This window comes from Calidris pugnax, unplaced genomic scaffold (genome assembly GCF_001431845.1).
Source record: "Calidris pugnax isolate Ruff unplaced genomic scaffold, ASM143184v1 scaffold20, whole genome shotgun sequence".
Classification (NCBI taxonomy): domain Eukaryota; kingdom Metazoa; phylum Chordata; class Aves; order Charadriiformes; family Scolopacidae; genus Calidris; species Calidris pugnax.
The window spans coordinates 14,171,851-14,193,289 of record NW_015094510.1 but is presented as its reverse complement, the minus strand read 5'-3'; the positions used below and the strand labels follow the sequence as shown (position 1 = coordinate 14,193,289).

Sequence of the window (21,439 nt, the reverse complement as noted above, 5' to 3'; positions counted from 1 at the left end):
TCAATAAAATACTTTACGCATGGCGTTTCACGCTGACTGATTATGTCCCTCTCAACTGAAGACAAATTTTGAAGCATAAAACAAAAATACAAGCAGACCCACAAAATACTTTCCTGGTAAGATGATTCTGCTGGGAATCCCACTGAAGGTAACCTTTTCCCTCTGAAACAGCACGGTCATTTTTACCTGTGGCACTGATTTCCAACACTACTAAATCAGGATTGCCTGGCACTTGCAAGGTTTTAGAAGACCACTTGAGGAGCAACACAAGGGAGAAGCTGACCTAGACTTTCTAGGCACCTCAGCTGCTCAAACAGGACATGAATCCAATAGCGGAGCCCAGCTCATGAAAAGCAAGAGTTCTCATCCTACGTGCTTACAAATGCAAGTCTCCAGAGGACTCGAACAGCACAAGGAGGACACCAACGTGTCCAGGCCCTGGCTATTGCTGGGGAGCACATCATGTACCGTAGCAAGACATGAAGGCTGACTTCCTGGGTTCCTCTCAGCATTCTTAGGTATCATCTCCTGCAGTTGTTAGCAAGCTCTGTCTTGCTCGTGGAGCCTGAGGACACAGGAGTCAACGGCAGTATTTATGAAAGCACACACACATCTCTGGAACGTCATCTGCTCTTCAAAAACTCTCAGTAGTCCACCTCTGAGGAACTAGACAGTTCATGCCACAAGAAGCTGACCACCAGCAGGATGCATATCTGTAGAGAGATACCTACACAAACAGTTACAGAAAAAATGAATTGAGCAAAATTGAAATGTGTGACTTGTGCATAACGGGTCAGAGTTCTTTCACAAACCTCCAAAGGCATTTGATGCCCTCCAAACCTTTCATTCCTTCCAAGTGGACCAATGATGGAATGTTTGCTTTTCACACAGCCCTATTATTTTATTAGTGTGTGCAGAAGTGATGCACGCATCTGAAAAACCTGAGGGAATGTGAAAGTTGTGCTATAAAACCTCACCTTCCACTTCATTCACAGGTATACTAATACGGTTTTTTCCACTCTGTTTTCTTTGCTTTAACATAAAAGCTTTGAGACTATAATTAAATAGTCCCGTCCCATCTCCCTCCGAAAAAGATGCTGAAGAGACATCCAAAAAGGATGCTGAAGAGACAACAAAGGATGCAAATAGACAATTGCAATGTGCATTTCAAAAATGAGGGAACTGAGACATGGGTACATGAGGCAATCTTCCCCAAAACACACAGAAACCCAGCGGCAATAAAAACATGGTTTGAAAAAAACCTTCATTCCTATCTAAAACACAACATGTGTTCAGTCAATAACGTAGAACATTGCGTGGTACAAATTAAAATAACGCTTTTATTGATATGCTTAAACATAAAACATAGGTAACATCATAAAAAAACCCAAACAAAAGATAAATCTATTCCTTGATGCACCTTAACAGACAGAGATTTCTTTCTTTTTTTCTCAGTAATTACCTAGAGGGAACTGTCATCTTCCCACTGACCTGTGTATCAAACGGGTTTTAACTGTGTTGGTTGTTCCCATGGAGCCTAAGGACTGTGATGAGCACTGCGGTTGTGGCTGTTTTCCCTAAAGCCTGATCCTGAGCATCATGTCCATTCCACCCAAACGCTGCACAAAGGGTTGTGCACCTTCCAGATGAAGCCCTGACAGGTCCCAGCAGAAGTGAGGGTAGTAACCTGGTTCTACTGGAATGCAGAACCAGAAAGTTACGGATTCCTCTAGGACACGTTTTCCTTCAAAGTTATTAAGGCTTGGAAAAGCCACAAAGCTACCAAGAAAAAGTAAGATTGGAACTCAAAAAGATTTCTAATAAAGATAAATCTAATACAAGTTTATTCTATAAATATTTTTTTCCTGTCAAAAGACAAAACAGTTATAGAAACATACAAGAAATATTCCTTAGGGGAAAAAAAATGAAGCTACGGAAAATTACAAAGTATCAGCTGCTTTTTGACTCAAACCTTGCAGAATTGCGCTGCGCTCAGTCCTGTCTGTAAAGCCACCACAGTTCCCTCAGTGCAATCACTCTGATTCTCTCTTGCTTTGTAAACTCTTGCTCTCTTGCTTTTGTTAATCACTCTTCTCTTCTCCTTGATAGTGCCTGTATTCTGGTTTCAGCTCCCATGTGTTTTTGTGGGTCCCCTTCACATTGTAGATGCCTATTTCTCTTAAAATTTCTTTCAAGTATATCTGAAAGGAAACAAAAATCCTAATTATACAAGTCAGGCAATTGCCACAGTTCCTACACCACGACGTCTCACGATCTGTTCAGTCACACATGGTTTAGTGATGGCTTTTGTCAGTGTTGGGTTGATGGCTGGACTCGATGATCTGAAAGGACCTTTCCAACCTAGACAATTCTATGATTCTATGATCAACTTGGCTCTTGAAAACGACCTGGTTGACAGCAAGGTTGGCTGATGGGCACTAACTTGTGCAATAACAGCTCTGTGATAAGACTTCAACCCCCAAGAGAGGTCAGAGCAGCCCGGGTGTGATGCTCAGCCTGGCACAACCCCCAGGGATGCAGCAGGGAGCACCTGAGCCCCAGGAAGTCCCTGTGCAACTCTGCTGAGATGAGGAGACATTAGATGGATGCTCCATGGGCTGCTGAAATGAAGCTCCCAGCGCCTCTGGGAAGGTGATGCTGAGGTTACTGCAGACCTACAGGAGTGGGGTGAGTGAGTGGAGATGCTCCACGGCTCCTGTCTCAGGATGGGACACCTGCAAAACCCAAAGGCTGAGAGCAAGCAGTGTGCTCTTGTGGCCAGGAAGGCCAACGGAATCCTGGGCTACATAAGGGAAGAGTGTGGCCAGCAGCTCAAGGGAAGTCATTCTCCCCCTCTACTCTGCACTGGTGAGGCCACAACTGGAATACTGTGTCCAGTTCTGGGCTCCCCAGTTCAAGAGGGACAGGGAACTACTGGAGAGAGTCCAGCAAAAGGCAACAAAGATGGGACTCTTTAGTCTGGAGAAGAGAAGGCTGAGGGGAGACCTTATCAATGCTGACAAGTATCTCAAGGGAGGGTTGAAGGAGGAGGGAGCCAGACTCTTTTCAGTGGTTCCCACTGAGAGGACGAGGGGCAACGGGCACAAGTTGGAACATAAGAGGGTCCACTCAAATATGAGGAGAAACTTCTTCACGGTGAGGGTGACAGAGCCCTGGAACAGGCTGCCCAGGGAGGTTGTGGAGGCCCCTTCTTTGGAGATTTTCAAGCCCCGCCTGGATGCAGTCCTGAGTGACATGCTCTGACAAGCTCTAGGCAATCCTGCTTCAGCAGGGGAGGTGGACTAGATGATCTCTATGGTCCCTTCCACCTCTAAAAATTCAGTGAAATTCAGTGAAATAGATGCCTGACGTACCCTGCGTACCAGATGCACGGCTGCTCTAAGAATCTGTGCGCTGTTGTGTTTCTCACATAACTGAGGAGGAGTGGGGATGTGGGCAAGCTTTCTGCCCTGGGAGCTCATGGCCACCACAGTGAGCCATGCGGGTGGCCACTGTGCTCGAGGGGCTCCCTGGGGCAGTGGGACACAGCCACCGTGTGGGTCTGTACATCACTGTTATCTCACACATCTTCCTCCTGCTGGGATTTCTCCACCTGAGCTAAAAAGCTCTTGGCTTTTCGTCTTGCTTGGCCTGGGATTATCTTGAAACTCCCTGCCTTATTCACACCCCATCAAAGCCCTGAGCCGTCGGGTTTCATTTTGCAAAGCTTTAAACATTTTATTATGGCCTCGTTTTTAGAGGAGAGCTGAGTAGGTGCCAGAGAATTTTCTAATACATTCAAATATTAAGGTTAGAAAGAAAAATAACATTAAAAAAAAAAAGGCATAGCTATGATAACCAGTAGTATATCCTTCAACACAAGACAGCTCTCTAATATCACCCTCATTTACTCTTTATAATAAACACCAGCAATTTGTTTAATTTCTTAAAGAGCCATTTGCCTGCTTGTTTGTTTAAATATTAATTGGGACTGACTTGAGTGGATTGCCATGGCAACCACAGACCACAGTTTAAGAATCCCCATATTAGATTAATAATTGCTTTAGTTTGAGCAATTTAATCCTCTTTGATCGCATTTATTGAACTGGAGTTACTGAAATCCCTGTATTTTCTGTATCTATAGTTCCACTAAGCACAAATGTCAACATACTCTAACGCATTAAAAAAGCAAGTATTTGTTGATGACATCAGAAAAAAAGAAATGCCAATTCCTCAGTCTCTTCCTTACACTCTTCCCATTTTTTGCTAAATGGAAAAGTTGGGAAATGAATAAAAAGTATGGTCTCTATCAGTAAAAAAAAGAGTATCTTTTACAGAAACTCTGATTGTTTCTCTCTCTCTACGTACACATCAAAAATTTACAAAGCAAAAAAAAATCCTGGCTCCACATTAGCAACACTTCATTGGGACTCACGTAGCAAAGTGATTCTTACAAATCCTATCTTGAAGCAACGAGGGTTGTTAAGAAGATCACTTTATCCAACAAGTAAGAAAGATGGTGGTAACAGACTGCGTCTACGAAGCAGTTTCTTAGGGTCTCCTGCTCGCAGGAGCCGTGAGCGGGGAAGCAGGGGCTTCATTTTGCACCACAGGGGCAGCTCGTCAGTCCTGGAGGCTTCACAAGGCGAACCCCAGCAGGTGGCAGCAGGAGATCAATAAACATCTCTCAGCACACCTTTCCTCATCTATTCCTCCTCTATTGCAGAGATGCTGTCATTATTTAAGAGCCAGGTACCCAAACCAAAGGCACTCACTACTACAGCAATTAGTGCATGAGCGTTTTTGTACAGTGACACTGCTGCTGCACAGTGCATTTTTTGAAAAGGTGATAAAAGCAGGTGAAAAAGCCATTTCTATATGAGCAGGTGTAGGTGTGCGTACCTGCATGTCCACTGCTTTGTTTGCCACCCTTGTGCATGCACACGAGGTGGTCTTCTGGAGTGTCACTGACAGGCACTTGAAAAGGTGGCAGAGTGGGTGGAAGAAACACACTCACATTCAAGGTTAACTTCTGCTCTAGACCACATGGACAGATTAATGAGAACGGGGAAAAAAAAATATAACTGCATGCAGTACATCTGTATATGCAGTTCCTGGGCTGAGAGACCTAGTCTGCATTGGGGAAGCTGGGTCACAAGGTGTGATGACGCCAAAGGGCTCAGGCAGAAGGGAATTGCTAAGGCTGCATGGTCACAGAATCACAGAATGATATGGGATTGGAAGGGACATCTGGAGATCATCTAGTCTAACCCTCTGCCAGAGCAGGTCCACCCAGAGCAGGTTGCACAGGAACGTGTCCAGGCGGGTTTTGAATGTCTGCAGAGAAGGAGACTCCACCACCTCTCTGGGCAGCCTGTTCCAGTGCTCTGCCACCCTCAAAGTAAAGAAGTTCCTCCTCATGTTTAGGTGGAACTGCTTATGTTCAAGTTTGTGCCCCTTACCTCTTGTCCCGTCACTGGGCACCACTGAAAAAAGACTGGCCCCATCCTCTTGACACCCACCCTTTAAGTATTTATGAGCATTGATTAGATCCCCCCTCAGCCTTCTCTTCTCTAGACTAAAAAGACCCAAGTCCCTCAGCCTCTCCTTGTAAGGGAGATGCTCCAGGCCCCTAATCATCTTTGTAGCCCTCTACTGTACCCTCTCCAGCAGTTGCCTGTCCTTCTTGAACTGAGTAGCCCCATTTTGAAAAAAAAATACAGTTCATATTAGACCACTGATTCCATACTGCTTCCATTCTTCACAAATATTTGATTGCTCACATAAAAAGCATATTATGTTCTCAGCCAAATCTAGAATTACTGCAATATTTCCAGGGAGCACTTGGTATTTACATCTGGGTAGGTGGCAACAGATTTGCCTACTACTGCAAATTGTTATTTTTCATTATAAAGAAAAACAAATGTATTAGGTTTCCCTAATATAACAGTAGCTTTCAGAGGAGACTCGCTTTGTGATTTCACAGTCGCAAAATAAAGATGGTAGCAACTTCCCATGTAACGTGCAGCATATTCTGTAGCAAGGGTTTAATTTACTATTTACATTTGCCATTACGTAAGAAAAATGCCCTTATTTATTTGTTACTTCACTAACAAACACGTTGATTCCCTTAAACAAATGTGTTTTAAATATTATTAGCCAGCCATGTAAGCACCTAGAACTTCATTTTAACGGGAACTGAGGAGACAGCAGCAGTGTTTTTTTTCCTCGTGTCTGAAAATAACCTCAACGCTTAGAAATTCAGAGGAGAAATTACATACCCAGACAATCTTAGACACTATGGCAGAAAATAAAGCAGTGAACACTCAGCAGAGATTAATTAGCAGCCAACCTCTGTACAGCACGGGGAGCGCATGCCTGTTCACCTGTTGGCATTTTACATTTTTTTTGTCAGGTGTAGCTGCTCTGCGAATAATGAAGTCACAGTGGGCATGAGGAACGGATACTTTATGTACAGAAAAAAACCCCAAAAGTTGCACAGCAGAGGCCGAAGTCGGCAGCACCAGGGATGCTCACACACAAAGCCAATACGGGCTGAGCAGCAGGAACCAAGGAATAGTATTTTTAAACAGAAATGGACGCCGTTAGCAACTCCCTACAGAAGTTTTTAATGGGAACCCAGATGGGAAATTACGATAGCTTTAGATGAGGGGTAGGTGATGTACTGAAAGGCAGTTTTGAATTTATCACTATCTTGGTTATCCAGTGAGTGAAGGCAGGCGTAAGGAAGAGGATTTTTGTCATTTATTTTCTCAGGATATCTGGGTCTGAGGAAGCTGGGAGGGCAGCAACATCCAGGGCAAAAAACCTGGCTGGGAATGAAGGTGAAAGCCCTAATTCTCACACACAGGTCAAAACTGAGACCACACCACCCACTCAGGGGAGAAGGATTGAATGGTTTGGCTACCCTCAGGAACCCTGTGGAGTTTTAGCCATCAGTAGAGAGACTCAAATAAGAAACAGAGATGCAAAGATATAGCAAAAATAACATGTGATGTTGGGTCAAATTAGTTTACGATTTCCTTCTAATGTATGTGCATTACTATAATAGTTAAAAAAAAAACAAGAAAAAAAAAAGAGGCTAGATTTGCTGCGATGGAACACACAGCACAGATCCACTATGCTACAGGCAGAATATACTCAGGAGCATATAATGACAGCAGAAGTATACAGACAGGCATAGAAATTTATTATAAATGTAATAGAAGTATTCATGCCAGGTATTTTGTAAACACAGAAGACAAAACTACTCTATACATCTAATCCTTAGGGCAGCAATTAAGGCGAAAATTGGACTAATCCGGCCCAGTTTTTGGTGCTTAGTGAAGAAACTTGTGTCAGAAGCACAGTTTATCCGGGCTCCTTTGAGCTGAGGCAGAGGCAGGTACGTTCAAGAGGCAAATCACATCACAGGAGGAAGAACACTTTTGTTCTCCCATGGCTTAAGTGGGAGTTGCGGGTGACTATTTCTAGCTGAAGCCTTGTTAGACGAGATAAATCTGCATCTACTTACATTCAAAGTGATCAAGATAGTGACTGTCACATCTATCTCTTACCAAAAAAGAAAATCTTAAAATTTTTCTTGCCACTCCCTCCATATCTTCCTCCTGTTCCTTCCTCCTTCTCAGCTCCCACGATCAACACACCTTCTCTGCCACACAGAGAACCAGCTGACTCATTAGATAAATGAATGGAATTGAAGATGTGAATACGTTATCGAGGTAGTTTCTTCCAAGGTACGAGAATACCGTGAACCTACATGTATTTGAATTGGGTAATATCTTTGTGCAGCTTCTTAACCGAACAGACTGTACACCTTTTATTATACAAATCATCTGATACAGATCTACTTAATTCCACACATGAAGTGAGCAAACGTAGTAAGCATTTCCGTTTTTTCCCCTCTTTTACAGAGGAATATTTTTTTCCATAATCCAGCTGTTACTGTTCCTTCTTCTGCCTTAGCTCTAACAACTTTTGAAATTGTTGCTCCATTTAGACTCAAACATAACTAAGTCCTTTTAAGTTTTCTGAAAACTGCAGCTGCATTGAGGATAGATATCAAAGTCATCAGTGAAAAACATCAAAAGGACGAGAGATTGTCTACTTCCACTCCTGCCTGGTCTGCTCAAGGAAAGCTTGAACAGGGGAAGAAGGGAAAGTTAACTGGGAAGGTAAATGTTCATAGATAAAGGAGCTGGCAGACACTGCAGAGTAACACAAGCAACACATAAGCACACGTCTTCATGCTTTTCTTGTTTGTGTACCAAAACAGTGTTTAAAAAAATAATCAAAACAAACCCCAAATATCAATGCACTAAACTCCTAGTCTAAAAAATATTCTATTTGTGAAGGAAATCAAGTGATTTTGGGGATGTTGACATGATGCTTGAGCTCCTAACATGGATGATTTATGCATTTAATACCAATTCCATGAAACACGAGTTTCTAGACCCATAGGAAAACAGTAGCCCCTGCTGCTATGCCAAGATAAAAGTTCAGAGGCTGAAGGAAGGGCTGACCACCCACTTACACAAGCCCTCTATTGCCAACTGCCAACAGAATTAGGCTATTACTTCAGTGAGGGAGGAGGATCAGAGCATTACAGAATTTAGTGACTAGTACTAAAGAGAACCTAAATAAGAAAGAGACCATTTATGTTACTTAAGCCATCTCTGCCAAGAAAAAGCGTACTCACTGCAATGTTTGGTATCCTACACAGTCCTACAATGGTGAACTTAAAACTTGATGATTTCTGTTTGTTTAAAAGACATTCAGAGAGTTGTTTCCAAGGCCCCCAGTATATATTAAACTATTTTCTGGATATGGAAAATATACACAACAGTAACTACTGAAAATGGTTATATTACAAGATTACTAGTACATACCACCGGCTGTTTGGTTATGTCCACCAGGTCTTTAATGTTGTAATACTGATGTTTCTCAAAGGCTGAAAAAAGCATGTCCAACACTTGCTGCTTATCAGCTCGAGCCCGTTTTCCATCTTCTTTCTTCTTCTTCTCATATTCAATCTATTAGAAAGAAAACATGTTTTAAAGACATTCATATGTAACACCATGTAATTTTCAGTGCTGAACATTAAGACTTAAAAACCTCTTCTATTTAATAAAACACTGTTCAATGACTCAGTGCTTTTCATCTGGAAAATTTTCTTTTGAGCACTCAAATGTTCTTTTATGAACATAAACTAAGCATTTTGTCCTCAGCACAATAAGCTTTTCAGATATGTGTCCCTGTGTTAATCAGTAAAAAACCCCAGAAACAGAGCCTGCATGATGTCCCCAGATTTGTAGAAAGAATTAATATTAGTACATGAATACAAACTGATATAGTGTTTTCACTCCACCTCTGTTGAAATGAGCTTCTGAACTACAGTGATGAATATCAAACAACTTATAAATTACTATATTTGGGAAAATCCACAGACCAAGATGGCTACATCCACAGTCATAAAAACCACCTGTACACAGGACACTCAAATAGCCCTTGGACACTGCCTCCTCTGTTCCAGAAACAACACTCAAGGCAACCACTTCATCAATATAAAACCAGTCTTCACCAAGTGAAGACACACTTTGAGGATTTGGATGGCATTTCTTCAGGAGAAACCTGAGCAGCACACACAAACTCACAGTAGTCCAAAAAAAGCCACCTAAGCAAGTAGATGCCCCTCACTGTGGCACATCCTCCTACTTCAGAATGCATATTTAAAAGCATTTAACTATCATAATCTGCAAGAAACGACCATGTATTTTTTGCAGAAACTTTTATCGCTACCAGCCTTTAAAAATGTTTCCTGCATTTTCTCATATTCATCATCAAAGGCAAGATTTACACCAGCACACCCCAACCAAACCCCAGTCATCTGCAGCACATCACCCCATCCATCCCCAGTACCACCCTCGATAACAGAAAACCATCGAGCTCTTTGGATCCGACAAAGGTGACCCAGAAGGCAACTTAATTCATACAATCATCAAATGCTTTCAGGCAAACTGCGTGGGTGAATCCGAGGTGGCACAACATACAGCAGAAGAGATGCATGTGATCAATAAGGGACACACATCTGGGCTGCCAGTTGGATAATTTTGTACGGTAACTGTTCTGTCTCTGATGTCTCAAACCTGTCCTTGCAAGGAAGACCTTCAGAGAATCACAGAATCTTCGTGGTTGGAGGGAACAAGAAGCTTAGAATTGAAAATTCACAGTCCTACTGGATACTAAAAACCTTATTTTTAAGAAAAGAGATTAGCTTTATGGCGCAATTTATTTTTTCCTATGTTTCCTTGCCAGCTAACTCCCTCCTACTCTCTGAGTGAAAATAGCCTGTCTCTTGATATCTGTCCCAAAGTGGCTAAAGACTATTACCACCTCCTGCTGTTGTCCACAGGTCTCTGACCAGCCAACTCTCTCTTTAAATCCTGGAACAGATGTAGATCATTACACTGAATGCAGGGTAATTGTTCCCAACTTGTAGCTTAAAGTCTGTTGCTTCTGATTAAAACCTAAGACAGGCTTGGGCATCCAAATACTTGTCTGCTTTTCCAACTGCATGCTAGTGTTATAGATGATACAACCTCTCCACACAAACCCACACAAATTATTTTTATCCACTAATACACTTTGATGTAATTATTTTACTCTTTAGCCTCTGCATTTAAAAAAACAATCTTTAAAACTGTAGTAGCATTGGAACACTAGCAAACCATAGCATCAAGTAAAACAGCTTCACAGTACATCGTCTGGGTTGCCATGATGTACTACGCCACAGGAACTAGAGTAGGAACATAAATCTAGGACACTGGCCTTGCTATTAACAATAGTGTGTCAAAACATTTGCTTCTTCTGACAGTACAACACACAATTCATTAGGAACCTCTCTTGACCTTAAAAAGGTTTTAATTGTAAGCTTTGGAAGCCCTGCTGTGGCTTCAATTTTTGTTTCTCTACCAGCATGGTCTCACTCCACAGTATAATGCAAATAGACTGCATCTACTTGTAAACCCATGAAGGAGAACTGCAATGGCATTGAAAAATATACAAACGAGTCTACTCAGTTGACATTCTTCAAAACTACAAACCCAAAAAAAACAGTGGCGTGGCCAGGGTGTGCTCTGCCTTGCAACTTCACCAACAAAGCAGTTGGCCAGTTCTCTACTGGGTATATTCACACAGTCATACAGGTATTGGAGAAGGAGGGAAAATCTCATTCACCTAAAAGTCTGCTATCACCTATAGCACAACCCATGTCCTGGTAGGTGAGCAAGAGCTTCTGTGTGAAGCACTGAAAGAAATACAGATACAAAGAGTGGGAAGTAGGAGGAGACTGGCTCTTTGCTGCATGAAATGTAGGATGACACAGAAGATGTGTGAGATGTAGCTTGTCTCTGCTGCTACCTGAGAGATAAGCAATACACTAAATTAACTCTGCCAAAAAGTTCTTCGCATCTTATCTTCATCTGATCTCACACTAGTCAGATGCAGCATTAAAAATGCTTTTAATTTACATCTGGCCTAGGTCAGAACTTACTAAGATATATGATAAGCATTTGTATTTTTCCTGACAGACAAAAACATCTCACGAGAGCAATCTTCTACTACCACTGTCATGTTCTAACTCAGTGCAATGGTGTAGGGACTTGCTGCAAGGACACGGGTGCACCCTGAGGACAATGAAATATTCAGAGTTTAAGACATGCATTTTATGTATGATAGCTGTCCCTTTGGTCTTAAAAAAATACATGAATATGTCACATTGCAGGCTACAGTCTAAAGCTGATACTTCATGTTAGCACTGAAAAGCGCCTGTTATGATCAGAATCCCATTACAGTGTACATTTTGGAGGCTGTATTTCCATCTACAAGGATAATTTTTATTTTGATTTTCTCGTATTATTTGTATTTGAAAACTGCTTTGCGTTTTAAGGGCAAACTCACTGTCCCATAATTAATGAGACTGACAGTGCTTCAAATAAATGGATGAGTAAGACCATCACGAAGTACGGCAGTATCCTCACCCCACATGGAATGAAACCAAGGCAGAGAAATTACCTGGCATGCACAAAGCTGCAGACAGCGCCACGTTACATTGTGTTTTCAGAAGAAAATGAGTCAACGACAGCAACTCAAATGTTATTAAAAATAATCTAATCTAGGTGGGTACAACAAATATTTTTTTGGTCCTGTCTGAAAACTGCTCCATACTTTTTTCTCTTCAGTATTTCACAGTCAAACTCGGGAATTACCGTAAGATATATTGTACATTTCCTTCCACATAAGAAGGAAAGCAGGAACTACAACTTTACATAATCCTCTTAAAAAATCAAGATGCTGCCACTACGTTCTTAGCATTTACTAATTAGCCAGTGTAATCAACTGTAGTGGGCTTTCTTGGGCCTTTTTTGACTCAGAGATCCACAGAATTTTCAAGTTTCTCCATGCAGTTGCTGATCAGGTCCTGGCTGATACTGGTAAACAACACTCTACTGGATTTTCAATACAGCTCTATTGCGTTTGAGACATTGGCTTATGGGAGACTAGGACTGGGGACTTAGTAATGTTTTGCATATAAGCACACGTTAATATTTTACAAGAGGGGGAGATGGATTATCCAGCCTTAATTTGTTGCCAAAAAAGTGTCCGATACTTTGGAGGTGAGGTCCAGAAGATGGTAGGAGAGCTGAAGACATCTCGATTTGCAAATCTGGACTGAGTCCTGGGTTATTGCATATATCTGAGGTCACTTTTCAGCATGAAGACCTCCGTATTTGTTTTTAAGGTCAGCAAGTTTTCTCTGACTCAAAAACATCAGTTGAAAGATGCGGTATGAAACAGAAAGAGAGGCAGTTACAGGCTGCTTCACAGCAGCAGCAGCTATTATGCTTGTTCTTACCAACTCTTCTGCAATCATCTACCTCCCCAAACAACAAAACCAAAATCAAAAGAAGACAAAAAACAGAAACAGAAACAAACTGCAACCTCCTCGAGTGGAAGGTCAAGCTGAAGTCAAGATGGAAGAAACCCATCTCCTCCTTTTCTGGTTTTTGTTTTGTTTTTAAGGAACGAGAACAAGAGTGAAGCACTGAGGTTATTCCTTCTGTCCATGGCAGAACTATGGCAACAACGGGCAAGTAACATGGACACAATGGGAAAAGCTACTGGGACTCTCAAGACAAACTCTGAGAACAACAACAAAAAATCCATGTTACTGTTTGTACCTCTCCAAATGACATATAGCAAAAATATGCTTAGCTCGCAACTAGCTACTAGCTACAATTAGCTCTATGTGGAGAAAAAAACTACTTGCTTTAAAATTGATGCTTCCTACCCAAAGGAACAAAGTAACAATAAGGAAACTCTCATCATCACCTTCACTGATGTTAGGTCTCTGACAGGACTGTTTCATGACTGGGTATAAAATCCTAATTATATGAATAACAGTCTCCTGGAAAATAACATGGAAGTAGTATTTTTCACCAAAGCAGAATCTTTGTTTTCTCTCTAATAAACTGTAATGCCCAGCATTCTTCTTTCTCCATTATTTTAGTGCCTCGGTACACTCTCCCCAGTAGGAGCTTCTATTTTACATTCTCTGGATGAGCTAAAGTAAATCAAGGAGGAGTATTTGTATTCCCTATACGACTGCAATGTGAATATTCTAATATTCTTAATTCATTAATGTATGAAAACAACTTGCACAGAAAACAATATAAAACCCTCCCTTTGTTGGAAAGTTATTTGCAGCTGACATCCCAGTTGCCCACATTTTAATTAGCACCACTCCAGCATTTCCCCTCCAACTTCAGCAACAGCTCCCACTGTTGTCTAAAAACACGGAGTGCATTGGGAAGAGCTATTTAAAAAAAAAAAAAAAAAAAAAAAAAAGCAAGCATGGTATCTGTTGCTGTTTTCTTCTTTTTGTCTTGTGAATACACGACTCATAGCAAGTCACAACACAGGCTTTCATTTTTTTTCCTTCCTGTTTTCTTTGCAACAACAGGACGCTTTATGCAGTAGGCTTAAAGCACTTCTTGAGAGTCATATTACAGAATGCATGCACATTGTAAACTAATTAATTTCTTCTAAAATGTGTGGTTTTTAAATTTTAAAAGATTGAAATAGGACCATTTCAGAACAAGCTGCCGAGGATGGAAGTTGCAAGTTTATCCCTGCAAGACTTCATACAGAAATAATTTTCTCTTTGTTTACCTTCCCAGTATGTTGCTAACCTTGCTGAAAAGCTGCCAAAATTGCCTTCTTGAAGGTATCATTAACACTGAAGGTGATGTATTACACTGCTTCGGTAGACAGCTAATACAAAGGTGACAGAGAAGGGAGACTAAATCTGAAGTTTCATCTGAAGATGTCTGGAAGAAATCTTAAAGGTTTTCCTGTCCCTCTAGTACAGGAGGGTGAGAAGAGAGGAGACCATGAAGGAGCCTCTGAAGGAGTAATCAAGACAACTAGAGAACTTTTCTAAGACTTCAAATAAATGTGTTACAAAAAATAATGAAGTCATAGAAAGATTCCATCTGCAAGAACATTACCATTGCAACCTTTTGAAGATGTGTATCATCTACAAATAAACAGAAAATGAAGGTCCCTTTCACAGAGAAGAAAAGCTAAATCATAATCCTGGCATATATCATAAGGGAATTGCAATTTCTTCTAATAAAAATGTGGGTTTAATGCAATTTCTTGAAAAAAAAACCCAACCAACACTTTCCTTGTACTTATATTCAAACAAGCTATTGCTATTTCCCATCCAAATATAATTTATTTCCATCCTCCTTCCTGTAATATGTTCATTTAGGGTACACGGAGCAGCCACATTTAAGCACCATTTAATATTCTACCATATCTTCCTTCAGGAAATTTTACTCCTCCTTAGTAGATGCTCATTCTTTCCTCAGAAACTCCCCTGAATATGACCAAATGCATTTTAGTTTGTACATTTTTTTTTCCTTCTTCCTTGTGAAAAGTCCCCAACAGGGTTGCCATACAATTACAACCAATACAGCCAATTTTTAAGAAAGCAACGGCTGCTTTAAAACACCAGAAAAATTTAACCAAGAGGTTTAAAAAGTTCACAGACATGTTCTCCCAGTGGTATATCCTTTCAGCCAACTAACCTGAACCTTGACAAAAGACTTAATGAAAAGAAAGATGGTGTAGCAAGCAGTCGTGCCTGGCCTTTAGAGTCAAGGCATGGCCAAGAGTAACTCAAGTTAGGTTTTTCCCATCAGAACACCTTTAAGGCATCATAACTTTTGGGACACAAAAGCATCATAACTTTTAAGAAGCCTCGTTACCTCCTGGTTGCACCCCCTGAATCTCACACAAGGCTTAAATTTCTGTAATGACACGACACCATCAGTTTGCAATTGGAATAAAGATTCAAAGATTGTCTCCATGTTGAAGTCATACTGTTGTAATTATGTTAGTGTCAGGGAAATGGCACAGAATCCTACTCAAAACAGACACCGTACATCACCACAGCTTATTCCAGAATTAAAGAAGGAGAGTAACAATAGCATCATAAAACAATATACTCATATTCAATCGCATTTGCATAGCAGGATATACTAGTATGACTATTTTGGTTAAATGTCATTCCCTTAGCTGAAATAGTTATATTGGTGTGATCATCTATGTATAGATCAGACTTTGAACAGTAACTACTACAAAACAGTCCCATGAGAGAGAAACGATTATTTTTGGTTCTGTGGAAATAGACTGCCTTTCAGAATAATGCTTAAATATCATCCAGTATATTGTCATTTGTTTTATGTAAATAAAATCTTAATAAAAAGTGTAAAAGTTTAAATGACTAACACAGTGACTCATTTTCAGTATGACTTAACGTTTCTCACATTCAACAGTAACAGCGATTATATATGCATACATACAAATTACTCAAAGAGGATCTTTAAGAAAAAGGACATTATAGTTTTTATGTACATCAACTGATCTGGAACAGCAGTGTGGGTGTAATATTGACAAAGCTAATGATGCAAATAACACGTACTATGAAGGTATGAAACTGTGAAAAATTATCAGCTGTTACTCTTTTCTACTTGTTGTCAGTTCCCGCAAAGGACTGGAAACTAATGATTCTTTTCAAGTCTTTTACCCACCTCCATATAATATTTTATTTGGCTCAAAGGAGTGCTTCCACATCTCATAGCACAAAGCCAGAACTGCCTTTCATCCCCAAATTTCAAAATTATATTTCAAAAAAGGACTAGAGGAACAACGTAATAAAGACACTAGAAAAAAGGTGGTCTGCCCTCCATCAGGTACCACCAGAGAGTTAGAACAGGCAGACCTTAGCCCCAAGGGTGATGTTGGTTTTGAGACAGAAAGAAGATCCCCAGAAGACAAAATCAGGGAGAAACCAGATAATGTGGAACATTTCCAAAGATGGTGGCCAACTCTGAGCGCAAGGGCTGTGGGACAGCAGCACAGTGATTCTGGAGTCCTGAACCAGACTCCTGGCCAGGAGAATAAGGGAATATACTGAAAGCTACTTACATTATATTGATGATTAGCCACCGGTTTATAGTTTGTGGTTACAGCTTTGTCCAGCTGCTGTGATAGCCTTACAGGTTTAGAGGATTCTTCTATCTGTAATCTGCAAAAGAAAAGAAGAAGAGAATTAATAAAAGGTTCAGACAAGTACACACTCAAAATGAATTCTAAACAACTGCAGGTATGAACGAGTCCATATCAAAGGTCAGCTGAAAATAAATCTTAAGGCAAAACAGACGCACTCTTCTGAATTAAGCTTTTCCCGCTCTATTTTTGCTGGAGGATACTATGGATTATTACACACTGTATGCGCCACAGAAGATACTGGAATACTAAAAACCAAGCAACCGTGATGGGAAGATACTAAAAGCTATTCTGAACACAAATTTTATTCCAAAAGCCTGACACTCAGGTGGAAAAAAACCTTCTGCTCGTAAAAAAATAGATGAAACCCAACCCAAATGAACCCAAAATCTCCCAGTCTATTCAGTTGAGGGATGAAAACGTTTTTGATCCACCTCTGCTGAACCCCCAGAGCACAATGAAGATCAGACTCCACGATTTTGTCTTAGTTATTTTAATGTAAAAATAGACATTTCCATGACCTTTCCTTTGGCATTATAGTCCAGAAACAGAGCACAAATAACTGTTTTATGAGCACTTTTTAAAAAATGAAGACAGAGAAATTCACCCAGGTTCAAATCGATGTACAATAAAGTCTCAGTTGTAGAGTTAATGAAAGGTGACCTTCAGTCCTCTTCGGGGAAGACTCTGAGAAGGTCAGAGGTTGAGCACATTTTGACAAGCTCATCCCTATGTAATTTAAAGCTTCTGCGTGATGGTATAGAAAAAGTGCTCCATTTACTTCAGGTTTAACACTCAAGAATTACCAGAGATGAAGATGGAGGAAACCAAGCTTTAGAAGGGTGCAGGACAACATCCCTTCAAACAAAATAGCTTAACGATACATACAATTAATAACGAGATAAAACTAAGTTATCATCAGTGACGTTACTTTGTTTCCAAAGGTGTATCTCATAGGCAGAAGAGTCAATTTTCACTACACACAATATAAGACTTAAAGCCCAGTAAAAAAAAAAATTAATGTAGTGACATGAATGCAAATAAACTACATATTTATTAATGTAAAAACACAAATGTCATAAACCAGGAATTACTTTAAAAAGCATTGTGTTTGAGATCACAGATTTCTTTTTGTAAAAATATAATGTACACCCGAAAAGCTAAATTGAAATTCAGCATGCCTCTGATTTAGCACCTGAACAACCTAAATAAATTACATTTGAAATAAGCATTAAATTAAGAAATAAATTCTCAAGTTGTAGCAACTAGAACTAGAGCCAATCATCATCTTCATAGCTCGTATGGACGGACAGTAGTTGCCGGCAGTTTTCTCTCATACATAGATAGAAACTTGTTTCCTCTTGAATCTTTGTAGACTTGTCATTTGTTTTACAGTTTTAATTACCCTTAAATGACCACTGTCTTGTATTCTACATTTCTAAATCAGGAGAAGGTACATCAATGCCACCTTCTGTCCAAATTAGCACCTTTTTTTTTTTCAGCTTGAAGGAAAATTGATTGGAAGGTAAACAAGCAGTGACACTTTTTACCCCTGTTCTGGCAAATAAAGGTAGAAGTTTTTAATGCATGAGTTTATCTTTTGGCCTTCAATCTAATTAAATGATTTTAAAGATTTTATTGACCCAATTATCAAAGGTCTTCTAAACTCACATTTCACAAAGAGGCACAGGCTAAAGCAAAATCAATATATTTTTTCCAAATCTCTTTTTCTCCACTTCTTCATTGCTTAATTTTTTTCTTTTTGGTCTCAATGACTTTTTTTATTTTTCAATAGTTTGGCTTAACTTTTTTTTTTTTTTTCCTTAAAATATTTTCTTGCAGCTCATTGCCATTTTTTCTATTGTTTTGACCTGGGGGGTTTTCCAGTCCTCCCTCTCCCCCATTGTAGCTATTTTTCATCTCACTTCTCCCCTTTCACATTTTTCCTTTCTGTAAAGGAGATTTCCCACTCAATCTGTTCATAAGACACGGGCTCCTAGAGATGAACTGTGGTCCTTTCCCCTCCAAGGCCACTGCACCACCTTCATGTGGGCCAGACTGAGATATTTCATTTGTGATGTTGTTCCAGAGTCCTTCTCATTACAGCTGCAGCACAGGTAAGTGACAGACAAGGTTCCTAACAATATTAAAATACATCAGATGGCCTCACAATTTCAGTGGGCACTAGGCTTTCAATGATGGCATTTCTCTGTGATTAAATCCTCCTTGCACTGGGCTTTATGTTCATTACTTCTTACAACGTAAATTCACAATATGCTTCGTTTTTTTAGGAAAACAGCCAAAGAACTTTAGTCCTTCAATAATGAAACGCCAGAACACTGAAAATATGGAGGGAACGTGTCAGACTGTCCTCAGAAGGAAAAGCTTTAGAATGGTGATGTCAACCCCACCTCCAGCTTCTTAATAAATCAGATATATACATGTGCAAACAACTGATAGATCTTTAGTCTAGAGGCTGTCATGAACTTTGGACACCACTGGGTGTTCAAAGTCTCTTCCTCTTCTGGCATTTTAAAATTACAGTTCAGGAAATTTCATCACCCATTTCATTGCAGCTGCCATAAATTAATCCTTCTTCACATAAAAGAACATCAGTAGTTTATTTCTTAACATTTTTCACTTGCCATGTAGGATATGTATTTCAGGTTTTTTTTTATTTTAACCTTCTAATTTCCAAACCAGTAGAAAACCAAATGCATAGGAGGAGAGCCTAATGCAATTCTCAGAGGTCAATGGCAGTGAAGTTACATTTAACACATGAAGTTCCCCAGCAAAAAATTTTGAAAGTAAAGAAAAACTTCTTGCCTTCTTAGGAAATGGGATGGAAACCTACCAAGTGAAAACAGAAATGGCAAATCTAAGTTGGTTTATGAAATGACAGATTTCACAAAAACCTGCATGTACCAACTAACAAGTATATTAGCTACAAATGTAAGCATCTCTGAAGGAAATTTCAGAGATATCCCTGTTGTACTTCAAGGTTTCTTGCCAAAGGTTTCCAAATTATGACCCATGGATCTCAGATGGTCTTTAGAAAACTGGCTAACAATACAATACTGACTTTTTTTCCCCCTTTCCTAGTTGATAAATTGCTGTAGTGAGAACTAAAAATATATTACATCACTGGCATTACATTTTAATGCAAGCAATTAGAGCAGTTGCCACATGCCAGTATGGAAATCTTAATGGGAAGAACAGTGACTCAGGAGGTAAACCTTTCAATTAAAATGCATTTATTCTACACATGCGTCTTGCTCTTCTCCCTAATGGCTGCCTTTCTTATTTCTTTTTCCTGCAGCTTTCAGGATCTCCTGGAGAATGACAGAGCCTTCTAGTGCCTTCCTTCCACCAGCCATTCCACGAGGAATACGATCACACAATCCAAGGTGGAACAACAGCTGCTGCACATCTGGAGTGAGCCTCCCCCAAATGCACAAATACAGGTAAAGGGCATCACAAATGTGGTTTATACTCCAAATTAGCAAATGGTTTATGTGTGGATGAAGCACTGAAATGTAAGGGTAAAGACAAACAGCCTGTAATCATTTTGTCCTGGTGATTTGTTGGTATAAACACTATTTGCAGGGAAAATATGGTGTGGGTTTGGTTTTTTTTTCAAAACCATGCCATAAATTCTCTTCTATTCAGAAAATATTATGTCTGGGTGAACATAACTGACTTTTAAAATTTCTACAGATTTTGTTCAAAACAAGTTGATGAAATATGTATTTATATATTCTAGTAGTTATACACAAAAATGTATAACAAAAGCTATGAATTGGGCATCCTATTAGCCTTTTAACATGTTATAGATATAATTACTTTTAAATGCTTATTTCTTAAACAGAATTTTAAAAAGCAGCATTAAGCCAAAATATTATGAAGCATTTTATACAGGGTTTTCTCAGAGTGCATCTGCTGAATCTTAATTGAAACTGTTGGTAGGAATAATAATAAAAAAAATCAATAGATATTCTGAGTCACTGGTGACACTGATTTAAAGGAGAAGTGGCTTTTTACCTATTACTCTTTATTATGATTTACGAGAGTGTGACAGTTAGAAGCCTTAGTTGTGGCTCAGAACTACACACAACACTCCACGGAGTTAAATTTTCCAGTTAACTCTTGTTGAAATAGCTAGCGCCATAATTCAAGCTAATATCTGGCCTAAAGAATACAAGAGAATGCAGATATTTTTTTTCCCAAATCTGCCAACAAATTAGCGAGACAGCAGCCACCAGCCTGCACACTATGGTTTTCTCTTCCACCCCCAAGATCAAATATAGCTCTTCTGCCTTGAAATACAGCAAGTAACCAGCATGGCATCGAATTCACCACGGTCATTTCCCAGCAAAATACATTTTATACTGCAGCTCGGATTTGTCACTGTGCCTACAGTTGAATAAGGGGAAAAAACATTTGAATAAGCTGGAAATAATTCTACAGGACTTGTCAACATGCAGCACACTCATAAAGGGAGACAGATGAAGGCAATATGTACATTCCTAGGAGGAGATGCTCATTGCCTTTTAAATAGATGTATCTTCCAGCAATAAAAAATAAACCCAAGACCTTTAGAATAGATGACTTCCTGTGATTAATCTTCTGCCACAAAAGAAATGTTTCAAAGCTTAGAAGCAGGTATTAACCAGAAATGCTGTTAGGGCTTGAATTCTTGACATTTCTGAAGAAATTATTGTATGGACGAGACAGAAAAGTTTTAATAGCTTTTTGTGCTTGGCTGTATTTATGCAGGGCACCA

General features: G+C 39.8%; 1 protein-coding gene across 1 annotated transcript in view; it reads right to left on the bottom strand.

The window, feature by feature from the left end:
• Window positions 1–1,320: 1,320 nt before the first annotated feature.
• GTF2F2 (general transcription factor IIF subunit 2) overlaps window positions 1,321–21,439 on the bottom strand; it is a 96,155-nt gene continuing 76,036 nt past the window's right edge. The window contains exons 7-9 of the mRNA XM_014966198.1: window positions 16,576–16,675; window positions 8,910–9,053; window positions 1,321–2,201 (exon numbers count right to left, since the gene is read on the bottom strand). Coding sequence (XP_014821684.1) covers window positions 2,082–2,201; window positions 8,910–9,053; window positions 16,576–16,675 — 364 coding nt within the window. The 3' untranslated portion in view covers window positions 1,321–2,081. The remainder of the gene's footprint in view (window positions 2,202–8,909; window positions 9,054–16,575; window positions 16,676–21,439) is intronic.